The sequence below is a fragment of the Phascolarctos cinereus genome, unplaced genomic scaffold, assembly GCF_003287225.1.
Source record: "Phascolarctos cinereus isolate Bilbo 61053 unplaced genomic scaffold, phaCin_HiC Scaffold_4;HRSCAF=312, whole genome shotgun sequence".
Classification (NCBI taxonomy): domain Eukaryota; kingdom Metazoa; phylum Chordata; class Mammalia; order Diprotodontia; family Phascolarctidae; genus Phascolarctos; species Phascolarctos cinereus.
This window is the reverse complement of record NW_027555847.1, coordinates 723,014,189-723,034,760: the sequence shown is the minus strand read 5'-3', so window position 1 is coordinate 723,034,760 and position 20,572 is coordinate 723,014,189. Positions and strand designations below refer to the sequence as shown.

General features: G+C 52.1%; 1 protein-coding gene across 10 annotated transcripts in view; it reads left to right on the top strand.

Moving 5' to 3' along the window:
- ARVCF (ARVCF delta catenin family member) overlaps positions 1-20,572 on the top strand; it is a 370,319-nt gene that overhangs the window by 236,826 nt on the left and 112,921 nt on the right. The window contains exon 1 of one of the 10 annotated variants that reach the window (XM_020996309.2): positions 13,526-13,991. The exons of the other annotated variants lie outside the window; for them this stretch is intronic. Within the exon in view, the coding sequence (XP_020851968.1) occupies positions 13,971-13,991 (21 nt within the window). The 5' untranslated portion in view covers positions 13,526-13,970. Of the gene's footprint in view, positions 1-13,525; positions 13,992-20,572 lie in introns of those variants that run through there. 10 annotated transcript variants of the gene reach the window in all.

Sequence of the window (20,572 nt, the reverse complement as noted above, 5' to 3'; positions counted from 1 at the left end):
GACAAGCGTCAACAAGATTTTGTTCAGCACCTACTATGTGCTGGGCACTGAGCTAGACACTTGGGGACACACGTGTAAAGCATGAAACAGTTCTTCCCCTCAGTGGCCAGCCCCAGCTTCCCATCTTCCCAGAGCCTACCTCTAGTCGTCCTTCAGCAGCACAGAAACCTCCCTATCTCCTGGGGCATGCTAACTTTCCCTTAACAGCTGTACTCCAGGTGAACTTCTCCAACCTCCCCCTCCTTCCCCCTTGTTCGAGGTGCTAAAATTCCTAGTTAACAGCTCTGTCTCTCTGGGTCACCTTCCTCTGGACATGCTCCAGGTTTTTATCAATGTCCTTCCTGAAATGAGGCTCTGGGGCTGACTAGAATACTCTGGACGTGACCAGGTTTCAAGCCACACAGGCTTCTCATCCTGGTCACCCAACTCTGGCCCTGCTCCAGCTTGAATTTCCTGTGTGGGTCCTTCCATCCACTAAGTCAGGTGGAGATCACTCCCTGCCTTAGCAGACAGATGAGCTTGGGGAATAGCTGTGACTGAAAAAAGGCATCCCTGCCCTGGTCACCCTTCTGGTGAGGAGCCTTTCTTTACTCAACTCAATGGACTTCCAGTGACTTACAGGGGGCTCATCACTGGTCCCCTCCACAAAACCTTCCCAGCTTGAGCTTGGTCTGAGGGTCTGAGCTTGTAATAGACAGACAGACAGGCAGGCAGACAGATATGATGTATGTATGTATGTATATACATATATATATGTATGTATGTATATACATAGATATAGATAGATAGATAGATAGATAGATAGATAGATAGATAGATAGATAGATAGATAGATAGATAGAGAGAGAGAGAGAGAGAGAGAGAGAGAGAGAGAGAGAGAGAGAGAGAGAGAGAGAGAGAGAGAGAGAAATGATAGAGATACGATGTATGGATGAATGGATGGATATATAGAGAAATAGGTAGAGAGAGAAATAGATGATCAAGAACTAGATACATAGAGATATGGGAGGAGGGGGAGAGACAGAGACAGAGACAGAGACAGAGAGAACACTCCCAGGGCGGGCTGTTCCAAAGTCAGTTAATGCTTGCTTGATAGGCTTGTTAAGTTTTCAATGTGAGCGCTTACACCTTAGAATTCAATAAAAATTCTACAAATCAGGACTTGACTTTCTTGCCTGTTGACTATGATGGACAAAATGTTAATAATGCAGATTAATCTTATAAGTAGCTGTTAAATGTTTCCCAGCACACCCCCTAGGTCAGTATGTAGCCACGAAATATTTATTAAATGTTTACCATGTGCCAGGCACAGTGCTAAGAGATGAGAATTCAGATAGTTCCTACCATCAGGGAGCTTTATCCTGATTGGGGAAGGGAGCCTGTAGTGGGGAGCTAGAAAGGGGCAGGGAGTGGAGGGTGCCAGGAAGCAGTGTGAAGGCCAGATTTCAGATAAGAGATAGCCAAACTCACCGATCAGAGCCCTGGGACTCAGGGTTGGAGTCCAAAGCTGGGGAAGTAGGGATGGGGTAGGGATGTAGTGGGAATGATGACTGGGACGTAAAGGAAGAGAACAAGCATTTATTGAGCACCTGCTGTGTGCCGGGCATTGTGCAAACACTTTATAAATGGGATCTCATGTGATCCTCACAGCAGCCCTGCAAGGCAGGTGCTTTAATTATCCCCATTTTACAGATGGGGAAACAAGGCAGACAGAGGTGAAATGACATGTGCGTGGTCACACAGCTAGTGAGTGTCTGAGGCAGGTCTTCCTGACCCTGGCCCAGCATGGTAGCCACTGAGCCACCTGGCGACATCAGAATGGAAGGCTGTGCTAACATCCTTTCTGTGACAGGGTGAGATGATACTGTGATACCCAGAAATGAATATGGGACATAAAAGTCTATCCTTGCCTCTCTCTCAATACAGCCCAAGATCATGGTAGCCTGGCCACTATGCCACCCTCTTGGCCCACACTGAGCTTGTGGCACACTAAGATCCTCTGAGTCTTTTCAATATAAGCTGTCATCATTGTACTCTATCACCATATCATAATGAGCTTTAAAAGATAGGATTTTAGCAGGTCTCCTTTATGCTTTATCATGATTTTAAAAATAAGATAATAGGGCCTTCTTCCATCCCTGTGGGGAGAGTTTCCAAAGCGTGGAGCAAGAAAGGGCGACGTGTGTTTAAAACAGTGGTGAGAAGCCTGGTATGGCAGAGGGAGTGTTGGCCATCAAATCCTGACTCTGACTCTGGCTGTGTGACCTCAGGGAGGACATTTAGCCTCTTGAACCTCAGCTACCTTAACTCTAAAATAAGAGACACCTGTTGCCAGTACCTACCTCACCTGGCTCAGGCGGGCTCATTGAGATCTGTGGCTGTAATCAAGTGGAAGCCCTTTGAGGGCAGGGCCACCTTCATTTTTGGCATTATCTCTCCAGCTCCTCACAAAGTGTTGGGCACTTACTAATGGATGGATGGATTGATTGCTGTATAGAGCTCAGTTGTTAATCATTGTTGCTGTTGTTGTTAAGTCTATGTTGGCAACCATGGAGGAACTGCCAAAAGGAACCTTCAAGGGGTACCTGATGTAGCACTTAGAACTGTGCCTGACATATAGGAGGCACTTAGCAAGGAATGCCACTCACAACATCCCTAATGAGGCAGTGTTGTGTAGTGGGTAGAGCCTGCATCCATTGTCAGGGAGACCTCCTCAAACACAAGTTATGTGTCACTTGCGAAGACAACACTGCTTCAGATTGTGGAGGGTCTCAAATATCAGTGGTGGGGAGCTATGGGAGGTATTTGAGCATGGGAGGGATGCATCACACCAAGTTGATCAATGGTAGAAACACTCATGAAAAGCATTCCAGGTTCTCAGGCCTGATCAGCCCTGAATTCTAATTTTGCCTTAGACACTTGCTAGCTGTGTGACCTTGGGCAGCTCTCTGGGCCTCAGTTTCTTCTCCTGTAAAAGGAGGGGGGGCTGGATTAGATGATCTCCAAGGCCTCTTCCAGATTCAAAATCCCACCATCTCTGGGGTCCAGCGAGGCCCCACTGAGAGGCAGTGTCATAACTCCTTAACATGGCCAGTATGAGCACTCCAGCTGGAGCCTGGAGGCTGCCTTGGCTGTGGGTGACTCCCTGGGGTCAGGCTTCAAGGTTGGCCAAGCCCTCTTTCCTCATCCCTGGGTGCCTTCCTGCTCCTTCCTCTCTCCCCCTCCTTCATCTCTTCCTCCTCCCCACCTGCCACCTCCCTTATCTTTATAAAAATGGAAAGAGTATTGGATTTAGAGCTAGACCCTGCCACTGATTACTTGGGTAATCCGCCACCTACTTAGGCCTCCGTTTCCTCATCTGTTAAATGACAGGGATGGACAAGACCACCCCCTAAGGTCCCTGTAGCTCCAAATCCTATGATCCTAAGTCAGGTTTTCCGATTCCAAAGTCTAATGCTCCCTCCGCTACAGTCAATCTCTATTAATGTCCTACTATGTGCCAAGAGTTGAACTAAGCTTGGGAGATAAAAAGACAAAACAAACTGTCTTTACCCTCAAGGAGATTACATGTCTCCAGGAAACATAATAATAATTATCACCATCTTCCTCCTCCTCATTATTATTATAGCTAACATTTACACAGCATTTATTATATGCTAGGAACTATGCTAACTACTTTATAATTATTATCTTATTGGATCCTCACAGCAACCCTGGGAGGTAGGTGCTATTACTATCCCCATTTTACAGATGAGGAAACTGAGGCAAACAGAGGTGCAGTGACTTACCCCAGGTCACACAGCTAGCAAGCAGGTGAGGCTGGATTTGAACCTAGACTTCCAGACTTCAGGCCCAGGTCTCCATTCGATGGACCTCCCAGCTGTCACATATGTCAGCTAATCAGCAACCATTTACTGAGCACCTACTATGTTCCAGGCACTGTGTTTGGTACTGAGATGTTTACATTGGGGTTTGGGAGGAGTCAATGTGCCCAGCATGGCCTCTCCATGCCCTGCCCCCATCTCTCATGTGCCCACTGCAGCTTTGTTTACAGAGGGCTGTAGAGACAGACTGTGTCTCTAAGGAGGCTCAGGGCTAGGCCTGTTTCTCTCCATAGATGGGCCTTGTGGATGCTGGGTGGGGGCCTTTGATGTCCTGAGGAAACAAAGCATCCTTTAAGAGAGTGGCTTTGGTCCCCAGGCAGCCCCGTGACAGCCCACAGCCCCCTGCCTTTGACCACTCCAACCTTGGGCATCCTTCCCCCTCGGGAAAGACCCAAAGCGGCTGCAGAGAGCTCTCGGCCTTCCCAGCCCATTCTCCTGTGTCTGCTGGGGGAGGACAAAGGTAGTCGGGATGGTATTTAAGCTCTGGGGTTTTACTTCTTCCTCAAAGACTATCAAGGGCTTCCCTCGCCAAGGTGGTTACGGGTGTCCCCCTTCCTCCCGAGGTCACCCTGGGAAGGACTGATTCAGGGTGGCCTGACTCATGGAGACAGCATTGGGAGGGACCTTGGGAGTCATCGAGCCCACCCCCATCATTTTACAGATGGAGAAACTGAGGCCTAGGAGATGCTGATTGATAGGTGGATGAATTGTTAAATGACTTGCCCAAGACCACGTACATAAAAAATGATAGAGCCAGGATTCAAACTCAGGTCACTTGTCTCAATTCAAACTTCTTCCTGTTGTACCACACGGTCTCCCTCTGGAGCTGGGAGGAAAGTCAGAGACTATCAAAACCAACCACTTCATTTTGGGGTATTTGCCAACCACACCCAGGGTAAGGCACCTCAGCAAGCTGTGCTTCAGAGGGTTGAAAGTAGAGAATGGCAGGGAAGGTCAGGGATGGAGCTCGGCTGAGATACTCAGAGTGCTAAACCCACTAATTGTGGTGCCCTGGGCCAGAGCTCCTGTTGGCCTGTCCTCGTTATGGAGCTCTAAAAGTCATTTGAACTGGGAGAGACCTTTGACAAGTTATTGAGAATCAGAATATGAGAGCTGGAAAAGGCGTTGGAGATGCTCAACCATCTCTGATTTTATAAAGGAGGGAAAGAAAAGGGGCATGACTTGCCCAAGATCATGCAGCCCCTATGGTGCCCAAATTAGACTCAAGGCCAAATCTCTGCCTCCAAACCTGGTATGCTATCTTTTACAACACGATGCTTAAATCTTTTTTAAAAAAATTAATATATTTGTCTTGACAACATATTTCCTTTTAAAACCTTTTTTTCAAACAATGATTTTTTTCCACTCCACCTCCCCCCAAAAGTGAGAAAGCAAGCAAAACAAAATCCTGCATGGGCCGCATCCAAAAGAATTGTGTTTCCGTCTGTATTCTGGGCCAATCACCTCTCTGTCAGGTGGTGACTGATGAACTTCATTGTGAATCCTCGGGAATCATGGTCATTGCCTTCATTTCCAGTTATATCCCTCCCCCTTCCCTACCCATAGAGCCATCCCTTATGAAAAATTTTTTTAAAAAGAAAGAAAAGCATTTAGTAAAACCAATGAACACATAAGCCAAATTTGACATTATATGAAATAGTCTACCCCCATAGTCCCCCACCTCTGCAAAGAAAGAGGGAAGTGCATTTTCATACTCCTTGTCCAGAGCTAAGCTTGACCATTATATTTACAAAGTGTTCGGTTTTGTTGTTGCTTTTCTTTCCATTTCTGTTGTAGTCATTAAGCATGTTCCTCTCCTGGTTCTGCTTACATCACTCTGCATCAGTTCATGGAAATCATCCCAGACTTCTCTGAATTCTTCCTACTCATCACTTCTTACAGTGCCCTTTCCCAATCCATGGGTGACAACTCTATTTCCCATTCTTTCAAAAATTAATTTATTTTTAGTTTTCAACATTCACTTCCATAAGATTTTGAGTTCTAAATTTTCTTCCCCTCCTTTCTCTCCCCCTTCCCCAAGATGGCATGCAATCTGATACCCATTCTTGAAAAAAAAAAGCACTCCTGCAGACCTTGTCTTCTGGATTCGACCCAACTGGCGTATATACCTGGGATCCCTAGATATAGGATCTTTTAGTCGAAGGGTTTGGACAATTTAGTCACTTTCTTAGCATTATTCCAAACTGCTGTTGAGAATATTCGGGTTGAGTCAAAGGTTCATCAGTGGTGTCATGGCGTGCTTCTCTTGCCACCACCCCTCCAGCATTGATCTCCTTATCCTTTGTCATCCTTGCCAATTTGCTGACTGTGAAGTGAAATAGCAGAGTCATTTTGACAAACATTTCTCTCATCTTAGTAATTTTGTGCAGTCTCTTATATGGGTTCTAGTAGGTGGCATAAGCTTTCGATCTATTTCTCACTCTATCAAGTATTTTTTTTTCTTTCCTTAGGCTGATATTAAAATTAATTGTTCTCCCACCAAGCACTATCTGGGGACATTTGGAGACAGATAGTCAAAGCCCCACAGATAGTGAAGGTCAGAATGGGGATTCCAATACAGCACTTACTCTGGAGCCAGAGAACCTGGGGCAGCTAGATCTGGAGTACCAGGTGTGGAGTCAGGGAGACCTGAGTTCAAATCTGGCCTCAGACACTACCTGTGTGACCCTGGGCAAATCATTCTGTTTGCCTCAGTTTCCCCATCTGTAAAATGGAGATGATACTAGCACCCACCTCCCAACGTTGTCGTGAGGATCAAAGGAGATGATATCTGTAAGGTCTTAGCACATCGTCTGGTATATAGTAGGCACTTTATAAATGTCAGCTAGTTATTCAGTTTTAGCTCCCTATGTGACCATGGACCAGACCCTTCACCTCCTTGCCTTCATTTTCTTCATCTATAAAATGAGGGCGTTGGCCTAGATGGCCTCTCAGTCCAGAGTCTCCTGGTAGTAATGTTAGTGGTCTTGCAGAAGGCATTCTGCCCTAACCATTCACCCTAGATAGGTTCTGGATGAGTTCATGGAGAGCTGAGTTGAAATCCCCTTTGTGGTTGGTCCTAGCCTTGGGTTTCTTTGCTTTGGGACTAGGAGGCTGCCATGTTAAGCTGTTAGGTTTCCCTCTGTCTCTGGCCCATCAGGACAGCAGGTCTTGGCCTCCTTCAGAATAGAACTCAAGAGAGAACCTGCCAGCGGATGGACAAAGCCGTGAAACTAATGAAGATTGTAACTGCCTCCATTTCTCTTGAACCTGGGAGGGAGGCTATGGTATAGGGAGGCAGGGGAAGCTCCAATAGGGTAAGGGCCTTGCCCGTGATTGGAAAGGTTTGTTGGGTGTCAGAGGTGGGATTCTGTCTAGGAGACACTAGGTCATGGGTTCAGATCCCACCGCTGATGATCACTGTGCCCTCCAAGTTCCATTACTGCCCTGTGCCTCAGTTTCCTCATCTGTAAAATGATGGGGTTGGACTCAGACTCTGAGGTCCAACAGCTCTAAATTTATCCCCCTGTGAATCCATCAGCCACTTCCCCTCCCTGGGTCTCCATTTCAGATTGGGCTGTGTGACTTCTAAATTCCCTTGCAACTCTCCATCTGTGGTCCTATGGGCTTAGGAGCCATTGGAATGGTTCCCAGCTCCCAGCTCCTCACCCCCTGACCTGAAGACCTGGAGCCTTGGCCAGCAGGGATGACCTCTGGCGGACCATCCATGCTCTTCCGCTAGGCCGTCCTTAGGTGTGATGGGTGGCATCTATCTGTGATCCTTGGTGAGCTCAATGACCTCCAAGTATTAGCATCCTCCAGCTGAGAATGATCCCAGTGGCCCCTTTCACATCCCCTTTAAGGCAGGAAGCCCCTCACGAGATCTCTGTCCAAATGTCCTCCAGATTCCAGTGTAAGGTGTCTAAGGATGGGGAGCTCACCACCTCCCAAGGCATCCCATTCTACTAACATACTGTTCTAATAATTAGGAAGTTTTCCCTTATACTGAGCTGAAATCGGCTTCCCAGAAACTCCCCACTATTGTTCCTGGCTCTAGCTGTCAAAGATCAGCTGCGGGCCTGTTATTGTGGGGACCTCGGATGTGGGAGACAGACCAGTGGGGCCATGCCTGGGAAGACAGAGCCAGAGGACCCACAACCTAGGAAGCAGATACTTGTGTGCTGGGCTTGGGAGGCAAAGCATGTAGTCTGTGACCCGTAAGACAGAACTCTGAGTCAGTGATCTGGGAAACAGAACTGTGGTCCCGGATGTGGGAGACTGAACTGTGGTTTCCATGATCTGGAAGACAGAACCAAGGTGACTGGCTTGTGAGACAAGCCCAGGAGCCAGTGACCCAGGATGTTGAAGCTTATGTCCATGGCCTGGGAGGCAGAGCTGAGGGGCTTTTGCCCTGAGAGCGGAAGCAGGGGCTCAGCATTCAGGTGTCTGTGTATTTTGTCCCAGAACCCTTGGCCTTGGGTCTTGGCAGGCATGCAGGGTTGGAATGTTTTCTGGACTCTGAGAGCTGTGTCAGACTCCTGTTTGGCAGTTGCCAGGCTCCAAACCAGGTCATTCGAAAAAGTGGAACTCAGCAAACGGGGTAATCCATGACCAGCTGGTCTAATTGCTGCTGGTATTTGGGGAAAGGACGAGAAGCAGCTGAAATAATGAACCACGGGCAGCAGGCAAGCGAGCAGCCTGGAGGGTTCATGGGGCTGTCTGAGGGTCTGACGGGCACTTGGCACCCACCGAGAAAATACTCCAAGTTCAAATCCATGCGGAAGAGTGGAGCCCCGCCCCTTGGGGCTTTGAGGAGGTATAATTAATGGAAAAATGCTCAAGGTTGGCCTGGGCCAAGCCTTGAACTCTCTGAATCAGAGGAATCTGTAAAGGGAATCATTCCACCCCACCCCTTTTTTCCCCTTCTCCTTATTAAACCTATATTTACCCATGGAAATGGGTGCTTCAGGGCATAGAGAGGCTGTCTGCCCATCAAAGTATAGGGAGGGGTGGGAGACAGATCCTAGGAACCAGATAGGGGAGCAGCTGAGGGCCTGAGCCTGGGAAGCTGAGGCCCCTGAACATGGGCAGGGAAGGAGCCAGGGACTTTCCAAGGCAGGGGACTAGCAAAGGCTCTCACCAGCGTTCTCAGTCACTGGGAGGGAGAGGCACAGAAAGGCACCTGAGATAAAGCCAACCAGATATGTGCCTGCCTCTCTCTCTCTCTCTCTCTCTCTCTCTCTCTCTCTCTCTCTCTCTCTGTCTGTCTGTCTTTCTCCTTCTGTCTGTCTCTCCCTCCCTCCCTTTCTGTCTCTCTCCCTTTTTCCTTCTCTGACTCTCTCCCTCTGTCTCTTCCTTCCTCTCTCTGTCACTTTCTCTCCCTCCTCTTTTTTCTATCTCCTTCTTATAGTTACTAAGAAAAGCCCAGAGATGGAACCATTCACACACACACACACACACACACACACACACACACACACACACACACACCTAGAGGTGTGCTGTCACAGAGGGAGAAAAGAGAGAGAAGGAGACAGAGAGTGGGGGAGACAAGAGAAGAGACAGAGAGAATGCTGGTGAGAAAATGGGTCCAGCAGCCAGTCAGGGCCCAGGGGGGATCTGGGAAGCTTCCCCACAGTCTCTAGTGCATTGAGAACCATAAGAGAAACCAGCCTGTCCTTGGGTGTCAGAGTCACAACTAGCTGTGGAGGAAAAGTCCCTCTAGTGATGAAACCTCTGGCTGTTGTGGCTTGGGACAGGCCACTCTTCCCACTCTTGGCATCAGTTTCCTAATCTGTAATCTGGGGAGAGGATCTTTTCTCTTCTTGCCTCAATTCAGTTCAGTTCAAGAGATGGCCCCCTCCCTGGGGCACTGGGGGAGATGCCCGGTAAGAATCAGAGACTCTGAGGCTGTGATCTGGGGCCGGAGAGCATGGCAGATGCCTTCTTTGACGCCTAACCTCTTCTCTTATAAATGAGAATGAGAGAGACCCAGCTAACTCAAATACACGCTCTGACACGATGAGTACATTAGCTTTCGAGGGTCCAGCGCACACAGTGCTGTGAGAGGTCTGAAGGGGGAGCTCATTGTTAATGGGGGCTCTGGTGAGGGTTCCAGGAGGTGTAGTGTTTGATCTCAGGAAGGAGGAGGGCCAGCAGGATGCACGCATATGAGCAGGGAGGAAGGGAGAAGGCCCCTTTCCTTGGTCTCGGTCTCACTCAGAGGTATCCCTGGGCGAGATTGCTCTGGTAGCGTCCCTGGAAGGGGCCCTGGAGTTCTGTTTGGAGCTTTAGAATGACAAAGGTAAGGGCAAAGCCCCCAGGTCCTGTGGGGCCCCTTGGCTGGTCAGAGGCCCAGGAGCTGGGTGGTCAGGCTGGGCCCAGGGAAGTAGCCCACCCCAGCAAGCACCAGGTACTGCTCCTGCGGTCTGGAGCTAGGAATAAGAGCTAGAGGAACAGAGGAAGGGGACACAGGGCCCTTAACCAGAGGCAGAGGCTCCTGCAGGCCGGATTTGGTTGGTGGGCCCAGCTTCAAATTGCCTCCCCTCCCCCAGTCCATCAGGTTTCCTGGGAGATCTCTAATGGGGTCTCATTTGGCCACTTCCAATTAACCTTGTCCAGAGGATGTATCAGCACATCCCTGAGGATCCCATGAGTGGGGGTAGGAAAGGGGTGGGTTTTGTACTGTGAGGAAAGTAACGGAGAGCCTCTGTGGAGGATCTGTCCCAACCCCTCCCAGCCCTGACATCCCCTGTTCTGAGGTCCCTCCCAGCTCTGACATTCCCTGTTCTGAGGCCCCTCCCAGCTCTGACATCCCCTGTTCTGAGGTCCCTCCTAGCCCTGACATTCCCTGTTCTGAGGCCCCTCCCAGCTCTGACATCCCCTGTTCTGAGGCCCCTCCCAGCTCTGACATTCCCTGTTCTGAGGCCCCTCCCAGCCCTGACATTCCCTGTTCTGAGACCCCTCCCAGCTTTGACATTCCCTGTTCTAAGGCCCTCCTCCAGCTTGGACATTCCCTGTTCTAAGCTCCCCTCCTCCAGCCCTGACATCCCCTGTTCTAAGACCCCTCCCAGCTCTGATATTCTCTATTCTAAGGTCCCTTTCACCTCCAAACTTGATGATTCCCAGGTGTCCCAAGCCTGGCTTTGGGTCTCCCTTTCCTCCTTAGGCCTAGTTTCAGACACCCCTGGGCATTCTCCATTTCCTATTCCCTGGGAGCTGGAGAGTGGACCTTCCTGCCCCAGTTTTCACCGCTGTTTTTACTGCTGAGTCAGTGAGTGTGGTCCAAGGGCCTCTGGCCAGGTCACTGCTGCCGGGCCTTGTGGGCCTTGGAGAGAGCTCTCATCTCTCTGGGCCTCATTTTGCTCTCTCTGCTGTGTACAATGTTCAGGAGCTTTCCAAAGTGCTTTTCTCTGGCCAGCCCAGTGTGGGAGGCAGGGTCAGGATCATTCAGTGAAATCCAAGTCAAGTCCGAAAGCTTTTATCAATGGCTTCCTGTGTGCCAGGCACCGGGATAAGATCTGGACATTCAAAAGAAAGCCCCAAATGGTCCCTGCCCTGGAGGAGCTCCCAGTCTAATGAGGGAGATGGAATGTCCATAGCTAAGGACACGCAGGGTCTATGGATGGAAGTTCGTCTCAGAGGGGAGGGCTGCAGTACTGTAGGGACCAGGAATGGCTCCTAAAGAACAGAGGGTATGTGCTAGATCTTGAGGAAGTCAGGGAAACTGGAAGGTGATGGTGCAGGAGGGTGTTTCCAGTATAACAAAGGCATAGAGGGTTGAGCTTGAAGATCTGCAAACAGGCAGGCGTGTGTTGCCAGAACACCCAGAGTGTGGAGTCAAGGAAGGTGTAAGAAGACTGGAGAGGTAGGAAGGGGTCAAGTTATATAAAGGACTTTATATGCCAAACGGTTTTCAGTTAGATCCTGGAGGTACTAGGGAGCCCCAGGAGCAGCTTGAGCAGGAGAGTGGTGTGCTCAAAACCAGAAACATCACCTGGGCATCTTTGAGACAGATGAGACTTAGGGCCAGGAGAGCACTTGGAAGGCTATCTGCAGTACTCCAGGCAGGACCAGACTCCTACCAGGCTGGGCTTGGGGCTAACAAGACAGAAAAGAAGAAAATACAATGGTTCCTAACTTCTAGGAGGTAACATTTACACCTAGAGGAGGTGAGGAGTGAGTGCATTCCAGACTTGGGGACCTTCCCATGCAAATGCAGGAGGCGGAAGACCGACCATTCGATGTACTTGGTTGGAATTTGGTGGGTGAATGGAGTATTGCAAGATTATAAGCTCCTTGGCGGCAGAAACTTTTTCCATTTGTCATTGTATTCCTAGTGGGTGGTTCAGAGGGGATGCTTCCATGTAGTCAGTGCTTAAGAAATGCTTGTTGATTAATTGATAGAGCTGGAAAAGTGGATTCAAATTGGGGAGACCCTTTGAAGAACCTGCATTTTATCCTGGCGGCCATCGGAGCCCCCAAATGGCTTTGAGCTTGAGGATGATACAGTTAGACTTCTGGCAGCTGAGTGGTAAATGGATTGGGAGGGGACAGCTCGACTGGAGGCCAAGGAACCAGAGAGTCCAGGGGGAGCCTGAAAGGGCGATGACCATGTATTGAACAGAGGATGTGGAGCTAAAATCAAGGAGATTTTGGCAACTGAGTAGACCTGGGGTGCCGGCTGAGGGAGAGGGAAGAGCAGACAGACGTGTAAGGTGGCAAACTTGTTGCTAAGAAGGATGCTGTAACCTTGGAAAGAGCAGCTTCCACTGAGGGATGAGCTAGTGGGCACCTTGGGTGTGTGCCCCCCCCATCTAGTGGGACGAAGTGCTTAGGGTGGCTCAGGGCCCTGCCCACAGGAGGGCCCAACTCTGGTCTAGACTGGTAAATCTTCAGGACCAAGCCCCAGAGCCCCACAGAGTGATGGTCCTCTCCCACCTTCCCCTTTCTTCCCCACTTCATCTATATCGTCTGTCGGCCATCCATTCATTTATTCTGAAAACACTTATTAAGCACCGACTGTATACCAAGTACGGTAGTCTGAGTGGGAGGAAATGCAAAATTTATATAGGATCTTGTTCTGGCAGAGCTGCCAACACATGCCTAGCTGGTGCTATGTCCTGGAAGGAGCATAGGCATGGGGCAGTCCAGAGGCATGGCATTTTAGACCTGGACCTTAGAGATTTTCCAGCCCCTCGTTTGAGAGATGGGAAGCCCAGAGAGGGGAAAGGATCTTCGCAAAGTCAAAAAGTGACACCGGCTGCCCTCCCCCCAACACTTCTCTGGAAGCCATCCTCGGCTGGAATCCCCACCGTCCCTCACCCTGCTCTCCTCTCTTGCTCCTAGTCCATTGCTACCGCCCTCCCCGGCTCTCTAAACCCTTGGCCAGCCCTGCCTTCTCCCGTTTTCTCTCCTTAATCCTCATCCTAACACTGTGCCCTCCCTCCCTTCTCTCCTCCTCTCCCTCTTTCTCTCTCCTTCTCCCTCTGTCCCAGCCACACTCCCCCTCCCTCGCTCTCCTTCCCCTCCCTCCCTCCCTCTCCCAGCCTCCCTCTCCCTCTCCTCCCCTCCTCCCTCTCTCCCCGCCCCCCGCCCCCTAGTCTCTCTCCCCGCTGGGTGTGTCCAGAGGCCGCTTTATTGGCTCCTCCAGCTGTGAGTGTCTGTCAGTTTCCGCCCCCAAAGGGGACCGAGTTTGCTGAGCCGGGAGAGAGAGAGAGAGAGAGAGAGACAGAGAGAGACGGAGAGCGAGCGAGCAGGAGCAGGAACGGGAACGGGAGCGGGCGCGGGGCTGGCCGGAGCCGGGAGCCCGGGAGCCAAGCCGAGCCCAGGAGGAGCCGAGCGGAGCCCGGCAGTGGGCAGGGCGGGCAGCGGGGCACAGGGCAGGGCTGGGCAGGGGCAGCCTGGCCGGGCCGCTCCCCTCCCGCGCCCTCCTTCGGCGGAGCGGGCTCGCCCGTGACAGCCCAGGGGCCCCGGCCGCCCGCCCGGGGTCCGATTGCGGCCTGGGCCCCCCCGAGCCCCGGCCCTCCTGCCTCGGCCCCCGCCGCCGTCGTTGCGGGCCGGAGCCCGGCCCCGGCACCCGCCCCGATGCCGGCCGAACTCACACAGGTTGGTGGCAAGTTCCCGGGCTGCGCCCCCGCCGCGCCCCCGCGCCTGGGCCGGACCCCACCCCGCTCAGCCCCGCCCCTCGCCCCAGGCCCCTCCCGCCCCCTCCGCGCTCGCCCCCATTCCAGTCCCCATCGTCCCGGAGCCCCAGCCAGAGGCTCCTGCTCTCCGGGTTTCAGGGGCCCCTTTGTCTCTGCCGGTGGTTTCCCTCCTGAAACCGGAATCCCCCGAGGAGGCTATTGTGTGCCTCGGAGCCCCCCTAGCCCGCCTGCCCGCGAGGCACCTCCTCGGCCGGGGGAAGGGAGGGGGGAGAGCTCGGGCTGCACCCCACCCCTTGCCCGGAGCGCAGCGCTCAGGAGCCCCTGGCGAACCGGGTCCCGCGGCAGCGCTGCCCAGGAGGGCTGGTCCTGGAGTTGTTGCCTTGAAGGATCTGGGCCTGGGAGGCTGGGCAGGGCAGGGCAGGGGAGGGGAGGGGTAGGCCAGCCCCCCGGAGAGTGACTTCATCCTCCTTCTTCTGGGGGTGGCGGGTCGTAGGCACTGCCATCTGGGGCTGATACCCTAAGCATCCCCGGGCCCAGCTCCTCAACCTTTCCAGTCCCCCCCGTAAGTGGGGCCCCCCGGCTGCAGGGACAGAGTAGTCCGTGCCTCTGCTTTATGGGGAGAAAGCCCACTTTGGGCTACACAGGGCAGGCCGTCCTAGCCTGGGGAGGGAACTGGGTAGTTTTTGGGGAATAGCAGAGCCTTCTTTCTTAGCTCCCTACCGGGCGGGCCCTCAGGATGCCTGGAAAGCTACGCCAGCTCTTGGCTCTGGGGAAAACGCTGAGGGAGACCTATGGCCCAACTCACCTCCGGTGTGTTGCTCTGTCGGGGGCTGCATCGCCTGTGGAATTAAGTGGGGAGAAAAGCCAACGGAGCTCCCCGTTGGAGAGGGGCAGGGGGTTGCCTTCTACAGCCCAGTGAATTTGGCAGAAAGTTGGGGAAGGGACCTTGGGGTTGGGGCCCTGCCCTGTGTGGACCGGACTGAGTGGAGCCCGGCCAGGCTGGGGGAACCAGGAATCGCCCCCACTGCTGACTTGGACAAAGGCCTTGGGGGTGGAAGGAGGTTGCGGGAGAAGTATGGCATGCTGGTCCCTTGGCTATTTCCGCTTGATTGAACTAAATAGGTTTTCCCAGGAAGGATAGCAGGTGTATTGTGCTGACAGCCGGTAGTCTTGGCCTGAGTGCAGGGGAGCCCTGAGCTCTTGCCTCACCACCCGAGGCTTCTGGCCTCCCTCTGGCTCCTTTGAGGGCAGAATCTGGGTCTCAGAATCTCAGACCAGGGCAGCTGGAAGGGGATGGGATGCCAGGCTGTGCAACTCTGGAGAGTAATCCAGGAGTGAAGCCTCTCCCCAGGCCCCACAGCCTCCTGGAGCTGACCAGGACCTCAGAGACCACCCAGTGCCCTTCCCAACATCCCCGTGGGGCATCCTCTGTTTGGAGACCTCCAGAAATGGGGAGCTCACGTCTCCCTAGCCAACAGAGTCCACTTTGGGGCAGCTCCCAGAGTTGGGAAGTTTTGTGTACAGGGTTTGTTCTGATAATCAGCTCTGGAAAGCTGAGCCTGATCCACCAGTGAGCCCTGAGTGTCTGTCAACAGAGGGCCAGGCAGCTTCAGTCATGGGGTCTCTGCAACAAACAGATTTCTCCACACAGATTCCTCTGCCCAGACGGGACATTTCTCAAAGACCCTCTGGTTAGTCGGAGGCTTTAGTATTCAGGGTGAAGATGATATCCAAAAGGAGGTATGCAGGGTGTAGGACAGGGACACCTGCTTCCTGACTCTCTTCTGCCCACGGTACAGTAGAATATGCCTTGTTCTGGGTCCTGCTCCAGATAACTGGCAGTATGACTTCAGACCTCACTTTCCCTTCCTGTAAGCTGAGGAGGCTAGGCCACAGTCCCCCTGTCCCCTAGTTCTAATGGTCTGTGATTCTTTGAGGTTAAAACCTACTGTGGGGAGAAGCTGAGGAGCTGGCCTCTAAGGCAGGGAGACCTGGATTCGTCTTCTCTCTAGCTCATACAGGTTGTGGACTCTGGGGGAATCTCAATCTCTCTGTGCCCATGGTGACTCTCCTAAGACTGGAATTTGCTGAGCAGGTGCCCACCTGCACCCACAGATGAAATCACAGGTCTGCCTTAAAAACTCAGACTGATCCAAAAAAACATACTGTGTGATAGTGGGCGAGTCAGTCAGCTTTTCTGAGACTCAGGTTACCCTTCTGTAAGTCGGGATAGACTTACCTTTGTACTAGAGAGGCATGGGCATCTGGTTCATTGGCTGAGCTGGGAGTAAGGAATAGCAGGATTTGGATTCTGCCTCTGGCATCTAGCGACTTCTTGGCCACAGGCAAGTGTATGACTATGACCTAGTGGGGCTTCCGGTGGGCTCGGATGAGTTCATGCATGCCAGACATTTGTGTGTAAATGTCAGCTTTTATCCCCAGTCTCCCGGATTGGCCTGATTGACGTGAGCCATGATGTCATCCCACCCACACCTGAACCCCTCATACAACATTCCTAAGAAATGGGCATCCCTTTGGTGATGGGGAACTTACTTCCTTTTAAGGCAGGCTCTTCCATTTGGGGTCAGCTCTGATGGTTTAGAAGGTTTTTCCTTCAAAGTTTGTCTCTCTGGGGCTTCTTTCCACTCACTGCTTTTAGCTCTTGTCTTGGGAATCAAGCAAGATGAGTTTTCTATTCCAGTGTCTTGGAGTGAGCTGAAAAAAGGCCAGACCTCTGGGTCACTGAATACCCACAGAACTTCAGGCTAAAAGAACCAAGAGGACCCGAGGCAGTAGATCGTTGAAGTTATCCGGGAGTAGAACTGAAATCCAGAGGTGGGAGGGGGAAGAGAGAGATTGAGCAGAGACAGAGACAGAAGGGAGGCAGAAAGAGAGAGAAGGAGACAGAGAAACAGAGAGACAGAGAGAGGAGGGAGAGAGGAAGAGGAGATAGAGAAACAGGGACAGACAGAACAGACCAGGGGAATTGAAGAGAAGGACCCCAGGGGAGGGTCCAGTAGGGGGCTAAGAGCCAAGGGTAGTATGTGCTCTGTCCCCTTTCTCTGGGAGCCAGGCCCTCCAGGGTCCCTCAAAAATGCCTCTTGGACATTTACTCATTGTGTGTAGCTTGACCATCTTGGACTCCAAAACAGACACCGAGCTGCTGTCCTGGGTTATAGGTTCACAACTGGAAGGTGATCCAATCTGACCTGTCATTTTCTAGATGAGGAAAGCTGTTTAGTTTAAGTGACTTGCCCAAGGTCACAACATTAGTATGTGGTCAGAGATAGAATTCGAACCCAAGGCTTCCTGACTCCCAGTATGTTTTTCATTATACTGTTATCCCTTTCTAATTCTGTGGGGCAGAGGATGAAAATTGGGTAAATGGGCAGCCTTGTTCACCTAAGATCCTCCTCTCAGTGAGGGGTTGGGGTGGCACCCCCTGCCTGTCATGGTGCCCTGGGAGTGGCAGCTTCCCATCTGGTGTGGGATCCTGATGTCTCGTAGAAGCCAAGGTCTCAGAGCAGGGTTCTTGTCCTCTGTTCTACCCTGGGTTTGCTGTGTGGCCTCGGACAAGCTTGTCCTCTCTTTAGGCCTTATTTTTATTTTTATTTTTTGGTGAGGCAATCAGGGTTAAGTGACTTGCCCAGGGTCACACAGCTAATAAGTGACAAGTGTCTGAGGCCAGATTTAAACTTAGTCCTCTAGGCCTTATTTTTAAAGTAAAAGCTGATTCCCTCTTAGCTCCAAGCCCCCTGATGCTATGATGCCTTGTGTTTCCAATGGGGCTTTAAAGTTTACAGAATGCCAGGAGAACAGGAGTACAGGTATTTCCTGTCCTTATTTTACTGGTGAGGAGACTGAGGCCCACAGTGGGGAAAAGACTGGCCTGAGGTCACAGATCTGGTTTCAAGGCCAATGTTTTTTCTTTGTTGATCCTGGCCTGGAACAGTGGGGAGAGTGCTGGAGTCCACAGGCTGGTGTTCCAAGTGTTTCTGCTGACTATATCCGTGTGACCTTGGGCAAATCACTTTTCTTTCCTGGGCCTTAGTTTACCGTTCTGTAAAATGATAGGGTTGGGTCAGATGACCTCAGAGGCCCCACCCAGCTCCAGATCTAGGCTCCTAGGTGTAATCTTATGCAAGTCACTTCATTGAACTCTCTGTGCCTCGGTTTACTGCTCTGTAAAATGAGTGGATTGAGCTGAGTGGCCTCACACCCGCTGGAGCTCACTGAAGTCCCTTTCACCTCTTCAGGGCTGAGATCTCAGGCTGTTTTCCTGTCCCTCCCCCACTCCCAAGGTGTTGTGCAACAGCCAGCAGGGTGGGGGTGGGGGTGGGGTGGGGAGGGAGCTGAAACCATCTATTGTCAGAAAATCCACAACCTGCCAAGCCATTGGTTTTTCCCATTCACTGTGTACTCTGGGCTTGGGCCAGCCCAGGGCAGGCTGGAACAAGGGCTCAGGGGCTCCTGGAACCAGCAGTACAGGCCTGGTCACCAAGGAAAAGAAAGCCCAGGGCCAGAGTTTCCAGGAAAGGTCATGCCCACCCCTGGCAATCCCCCTCCCCCGACCCAGCCCTCGACTCAGCTGGGAAGAGCCAGCTGGTCTTGTCTCTGCCACTAACAAGGTGTGTGACCTTGGTCAGGTCTCCAGCCCTCTCTGGGCCTCAGCATCCTCATCGTCACCCTTATTCTAGGAGAGACAAGCACAGGATTTAGGGTTGGAAGGGTCTCAGAGATCAGTTGGCCCCATTTCTGAGGCCCAGAGAGAGGGGTTGACTTCCTTGAGGTCACGCAGGCAGTGGCTTCCCTGCATAGGTAGCTCTTCCCTCCTCTATGAGGCCAGGGGTGGGTGTCCCTCCCTGGTGCCTGGGCAGAAGGCTCTGGGGAGCCTTCCGGTATATCCAGGCAAGGATATGGAAGAGAAGGCAGTTGTGTGAGCTTGTCTGGGCACCCTCTCGGGGTCTCGGCTGCTTCCCTTCATGGAGAAGTGGAGGTGAGGAGAAGGGCGAGGCCTGGGTGAGCTCTGTCATTCTGCAGCGAGAGGACCCTGAGTTGCAGGCAGATGGAGGTCGGGTGCCGGGGCTGCACGCTGGTGGGACTGGGGTAAGCAGGGAGTAGAAAAATCCATCCTCATCCTGCTCTACAGGAAAATAGAAGGGGAAGGGGATAAGAGAAGGGGGGGGGATAGAAGAGAAGGCAGACCAGGGAAGGGGTATTCAGAATGCATGCCATCTTGGGGTGGGGGAGGGGTGAGAAATTTGGAACTCAAAAATTTGTGGAAGTGAATATTGAAAACTAAAAATAAATAAATTTATATTAAAAAAAAAATAAAAAAAAATCCATCCTCCGCTGTCGGCCTCCAAGGCTGGGCCCACCTGACCTCCTGCCAAGCCCTATCCCCACCCTCTCCTCTCCACTTAGAGCGGACAGTTCTCGGGGCCCCTGTTTTCCGCCCACCATACCACTTCCATGTCTGCTCACACCATCCCCTGTGCCTAGAATGGCTTTCCCTCATCTCCATCTGCTGAAGTCCTTACCTCCTGTCCTATAAGGCCCAGCGTGGGTGCCAGATCCTCCGTGAAGCCTCCCCTGAGGGTGGGGGAAGGGTGGGAATAAGCATTTATGGAGCACCTACTGTGTGCCAGGCACTCTGCTAAGCACTTTTACAAATATGATCTCATATTTGTGAGGTGGACTCTATTATTATTCCCCTTTTACAGTTGAGGAAACTGAGGCAAATAGAGGTTAAGTGACTTGTCTAGAATCACAGTCAGTCAGTGTCTAGGGTCACATTTGAACTCGGGCTCAAACGCTGGCTGACTCCGGGCCCAGCTGTCTGTCTATCCGTTGGGATCCAGCCACCTATGACCAGCACAATGAGAGGCTTACAGCCCGGTGCCCAGCGGGTGCTGAACAAATATGGGTGTTGATTGGCTAATGTGAAGACCGGCTGAAGAAACTCTTGGGATGGTTAGCCCAGAGAAGGCTGTACAAAATGAAGACCTAGAAGAGAAAAGGCAACCATGAGAGGCCTCCTGGAGGAGGTGGTCCTCAAGCTGAGTCATAAAGAAAGCCAGGGACTGGAGGTCAGGAGGGGGAGCACTCCAGGCATGGAGAACAGCCAGTTGAAAGGCACAGAGGTGGGAAATGTGGAGTGGCATGGCTGAGAAGCAGCAAGCTGGCCACCAGGGCTGGATCATGGAGTGAGGGGAGGGGAACAGAATGTGAGATAAGAAGTGGCCGGGTGAAGATCACTGAAGGACCCAGAAGGCTGAGGGGGGCACGCGGGCTTCCTTCCAGTATCCCAAGGCCATCCTGGGAAGAGGGACGGGCCCCAGAGGGCAGAACCAGGAGCAGGGAGTGGAAGAAGTGGCAGAGGGGATGATGTGGCCAGATGTCCGCTGCCCCAAAGTGGAATGGGCTGCCAACGATGGCGTAAGCTTCCCGTCAGTGGAGGTCTTCAGGGGGAGGCTGGCTGGTGCCCTGTCTGGGATGGTGGCCTTCGGGGCCCCTCCCCAGGCCTCCCCAGAAGCCAGGATC